Source organism: Gadus morhua, chromosome 7 (genome assembly GCF_902167405.1).
Source record: "Gadus morhua chromosome 7, gadMor3.0, whole genome shotgun sequence".
NCBI lineage: Eukaryota > Metazoa > Chordata > Actinopteri > Gadiformes > Gadidae > Gadus > Gadus morhua.
This window is the reverse complement of record NC_044054.1, coordinates 11118424-11123423: the sequence shown is the minus strand read 5'-3', so window position 1 is coordinate 11123423 and position 5000 is coordinate 11118424. Positions and strand designations below refer to the sequence as shown.

Sequence of the window (5000 nt, the reverse complement as noted above, 5' to 3'; positions counted from 1 at the left end):
ACAGGTCAAGTCAGATAACATCCTGTCGGAGCCACTAGCCATTACTAAAGGGGTGCCTCAGGGCTCAATCTTGGGGCCTATCCTCTTTTCCATTTATATTAATGATGTGGCCAAGGCTGCAGGCAGCTCCCGGATCCACCTTTATGCTGATGACACTATCCTGTACGCCTCTGGCCCTTCTCTCTGCTCCGCGGCCTCCACTCTTCAAGACAGTCTCACTTCTATTGAGCACTCTTTCCACAACCTTCACCTACGGCTCCACTCTAAAAAGACAAAATGCATACTTTCAATCGAAAAAACAACACCTCCAGCCCCCCCAAGATCGTTTGCGCTCCGAACTGGAGTTTGTCAAGTCCTATAAATATCTAGGGCTTTGGCTGGACTCTTCCCTTTCATTCTCCACCCATATTAATAATATTCAGATTAAAGTGAAAGCCAGATTGGCCTTTCTCTTCCGTAACAAAGCATCCTTCACACGCTCTGCTAAACGTACACTTGTAAAAATGACCATTCTGCCCATCGTTGACTATGGTGATACAATCTATAAAATGGCTTCAAAAACAGCGCTACACAAACTGGATGTTCTTCACCATTCAGCTATCCGCTTTGCCACCAATGCTCCTTTTAATACACACCACTGTGAACTGTGGCCCTCGCTCCAAACCTGTCGACTCCGACATTGGCTTCAGTTTATTTATAAGACACTCCTGGGCAAGACCCCGTATTACCTTTCCTCCCTCCTCCATCTCTCTAGAAGCACTTACCGCACAAGATCATCTGAGCTTATCAAACTCATCAACCCACTCACCAGGACTACCTTCGGCCGAAACTCCTTTCATTTTGCAGCAGCTTTTGACTGGAACAAAATTCAAGACACCCTCAAACTACCCCAAACAGCTTTCATATCACAGTCTGCCTTCAAGCAGAAACTTAACTATGTCTTAGTAGACCCCCCCGGCTCCTGTTGATTCCACTGTTTCTCATTTGCATTACACCCGTCACACACAATATAACATTGACCCATCTTAATTATTATTATTATTTATAGTGCATTGGTGTTTTCTATTTTCTTTCTGTACATAGGTTATGTATTTGTATATCCGTTTTATATTTGTCTAAATTAGTCATGCTTGTGTTTTTGTTATTTGTACCTTTTATTCCTGGTGGGGCCTCTTGGACCAGATCAATATTGTAAATAAGAAACTGTTCTTAATGTTTTATCAGGAAAAATAAATGTTAAAAAAAAAAAAAAAAAAAAAAGACACCCAAAATTTGAGTGTTCATACGATGTACCCTACATGTTACTCCCGTATACCACAATGCATTGCGGTCGTTTATTTCCGGAGGAGAAGAATAAGCTGAATAACCTCGAAAACGAATACATTTAATGATGTCTCCGGCTTTCGTTTAAAAATGTCAACAATTTATTTGGGATTTAACATAGAAAATTTAACATTCAACATCAATACAACCTCCAGCTTTCCTTGTGAGTGTCCGAATTTTCGTTTGTTCGTTCCCTATATAGTGCACCATATCATGAACACGATATAGGGAATAGTAGTGAGTGAGTGTATAGGGAACGATTTTGAACACAGCTCAGCAGTTTTGCAACAATGAACTTCCCTAAATATCAACAATTGTTCAAGATTGACTTAACTTGCTCGAAAAAACAATATTACGTGCTTTTCCGAAGCGGTGTAGGTTCTCAGCTCAGTTGCTCTCTCTCTCTCTCTCCTCCCTGAACCTCTCTCACTCTCTCTCTCTCTCTCTCTCTCTCTCTCTCTCCTCCCTGAACCTCTCTCTCTCTCTCTCTCTCTCTCTCTCTCTCTCTCTCTCTCTCTCTCTCTCTCTCTCTCTCTCTCTCTCTCTCTCTCTCTCTCTCCTTCTCCTCCCTGATCCTCTTCCTCCCTCTCCCTCTCTCTCTCTCTCTCTCTCTCTCTCTCTTTCTCTCTCTCTCTCTCTCTCTCTCTCTCTCTCTCTCTCTCTCTCTCTCTCTCTCTCTCTCTCTCTCTCTCTCTCCTTCTCCTCCCTGAACCTCTCTCTCTCTCTCTCTCTCTCTCTCTCTCTCTCTCTCTCTCTCTCTCTCTCTCTCCCTCTCTCTCTCTCTCTCTCCTCCCTGACCCTCTCAATCTCTCTCTCTCTCTCTCTCTCTCTCTCTCTCTCTCTCTCTCTCTCTCTCTCTCTCTCTCTCTCTCTCTCTCTCTCTCTCTCTCTCTCTCCCCCCTCTCTCTCTCTCTCTCTCTCTCTCTCTCTCTCTCTCTCTCTCTCTCTCTCTCTCTCTCTCTCTCTCTCTCTCTCTCTCTCTCTCTCTCTCTCTCTCTTTCTCTCTCTCTCCGCGCTGACCCTCTGCCTCTCTCTCCTTGAAGATGGATTCCAGCAGCGTGCTGAAGAAGAGGATGAACTCCACCCTTCCGTTCGAGCGGCCGGCCAAGACCTACCCCAACCCGCCGGTCAACGCCCAGGCCTTCCTGCAGCAGGGGCTCCGCCGTGCCCGCCAACAGCGTGCTCACTGGCACCAGCATCATCGACAAGTACTCGCGCATCCTCTTCCCGCTGTCGTTCGGCGCCTTCAACCTGGTCTACTGGATCGTCTATCTCACCAAGGACACCATGGAGATGTCCAGGTGAGGCTAGGGTGAGGGTTGGCTAATGGCGTGGTGAGGGTGCTTAAAAGACCAGTTACTGCATGACGTAGAAGTTCCCGTTATTTCCGAAAAGAGGAGAGAGAGGGTAGAAGTCGAGCCATCCGCACTTTAGGGAAACCCATTCTGAGGAACCAGACTCCTAACCTAACTCATTAGGTGAACTAAATAGAGGGACACTTCATTATTTGGGCCTCACATTTCATAATAATATGCCAAAACTAATTCCGATAGACGTGGTTTCGGAACAGTTACGGAATGATAAGGCATCTCAGGGGGGCCTTCATGTGAGCTGCTGGGTTTTAACGGGGATCTGTTCAGGGGTAGGTTCAGCAGCTAATGTGCACTATCAGGGCCTCCCACAGCTACATTCAACCTGGGGATTGGTTTGAGGACAGAACACACAGAAGGTGGACATCCTGGTTCACAGTATAAAGATGTTAGGTAGTGAGTTTTAGAGATTTTTTTCATAAGATCAACATGAGCAGCATATGTTCAAGGTTTGAATGGTACGACGGGATTTCTCATTATTTTATTACACCTTATTGTAAAAGTATACAAGAGTACAATTCTTAGGCTTGGTTCCTCAACAACCACATAGCAGCAACTATGCAAGATAATGTAAATAAAGATAATTACAATATAAAAATATAACCGCAAGCGGGGATTAACGGGGTCCGAGAAAAATTAAAAGTCAAGAACACACTAACGGAAGATAGATAATATAGTATATAATTGTCATATTTAAGGAAAGATGTTCCACTTTTAAACCTGAACTGCAGCCTCATTCACATGGTCAAAATGTCTATTGATAAGCACACAACATCCAGAAAACTCCAAGCACACATTTCTCATGTGAATTAAGGGCATTTCTTCAAAGCATATACCTGAAAAATCTTTGAAATTCTGGGGAAATTAAACATTTGTAGTCAAGAACACTAAGGGAAGAAATATAAATATGACAGAGTTAATTACGAAGGAAAAATGGTTAACAAAGATGTTCCCCTTAATGCCTTACTTTGTCTTGGCAGTCAGATTCTTGGAAACAAATGAGCCCGAATGTTGAATGCCTGATGAATTTCAGGTGCTGTTCAAAGTTGTGTTTATTAAATGAATGGCAATGACAGTGTCATAATCAGCTTGTTCATACTCTAATCATTATTCAAACTCTCAACCTAAGGTTAACCAATACACAGCATTATCCCGTTGCGCCACTGACATTCCTGAACTGCATGATGCGTTATTCACATGCTGAAAATGTCGATTGATAAACGCACAGCATCAAGAAAACTCCAAGCACACATTTCACAAGAGAATTAAGGGCATTCTAAAAATAGTACAGATATGAACATTTGCACTGTTATTGGTATTCACCTAATGATAGCCATATGGTAGTTTTACAATAACCAAATGGTCATATAGGCAAAATGGGTTGAGACTGTGGACGTTTGGCTTTTCTATGAAATTGTGGGAAAAGTAAACATTTTAAGAGCAGAAGACCAGGGTGAAAAAGATGCATCTGATTTTAGAGATTAATATGATGAAAGAATTTTGAGTCCAGGTCAATCTTGTAAGGAGAAATAAGGCTAATTCATATTTTTTTTAAATAGCGCAAAAATACAAATTCTATTTGAGGAATTTTGTGAGGCTTGGTCTAAAGATTTTATGTGGCAATTTTGGTGATTTTTTGATTATTTTTGTAGCCTGTGAATCTTTTTATCATGTTTGGCTTTAATATGAAATTGTGGTGCCCATAAAACCCGGGTTTTATAGATGCATCTGATTCTAGAGATTAATATTATGAAAGAATTCTGAGTCCAGTTCAATCTGGTGAGGAGAAATAAGCCTAATTCCTGATTTTTTACAATAACGCCACCTTTGGGTGCAGTACCACAAATTTGGGTTTATGGATAGTGGGGGTCATTGGTAACAATACCTGAACATTTTAAGAGTTTTCGACTTACGGTAAAGGCTGCAGTATGACTTTGACAGAATTTGAGGGAAAAAAAAAATGTTACAGAAACAAAAAGGGGACCAAGCAGCTTCGCTGCTCGGACCCCTAATAAAGTAATAATTGTAGAGAAACTAAAGCATTGTTTGGTTCACATCCTTTTTGCCATTCTTGGACGCAAGCGTTTTCTAAACAGTTGCTTTCATGTGTTCAAAAAAGCACTTATTTTTAACGGATTTACTACTAAATGAATAACACACGTGATGTTAACGTTTCCACTTCAAGGGATCCATGGAGCCATGAGCACGCAACATGACAGGGGTTAGTGATATACAGCCACTGTTGTCAAGGCGAACGGTCTACCAGATGCATTCATGCTACACGGGCTCCATGACAAGGAGAGATGT

The 5000-nt window shown here is 42.1% G+C and overlaps 1 protein-coding gene across 1 annotated transcript in view; it reads left to right on the top strand.

Moving 5' to 3' along the window:
• The window catches only part of gabra6b (gamma-aminobutyric acid type A receptor subunit alpha6b), a 34473-nt gene that overhangs the window by 23405 nt on the left and 6068 nt on the right, over positions 1–5000 (top strand). The window contains 2 exon segments of the mRNA XM_030361680.1: positions 2367–2477; positions 2479–2635. Of these exon segments, the coding sequence (XP_030217540.1) occupies positions 2367–2477; positions 2479–2628 (261 nt within the window). The 3' untranslated portion in view covers positions 2629–2635.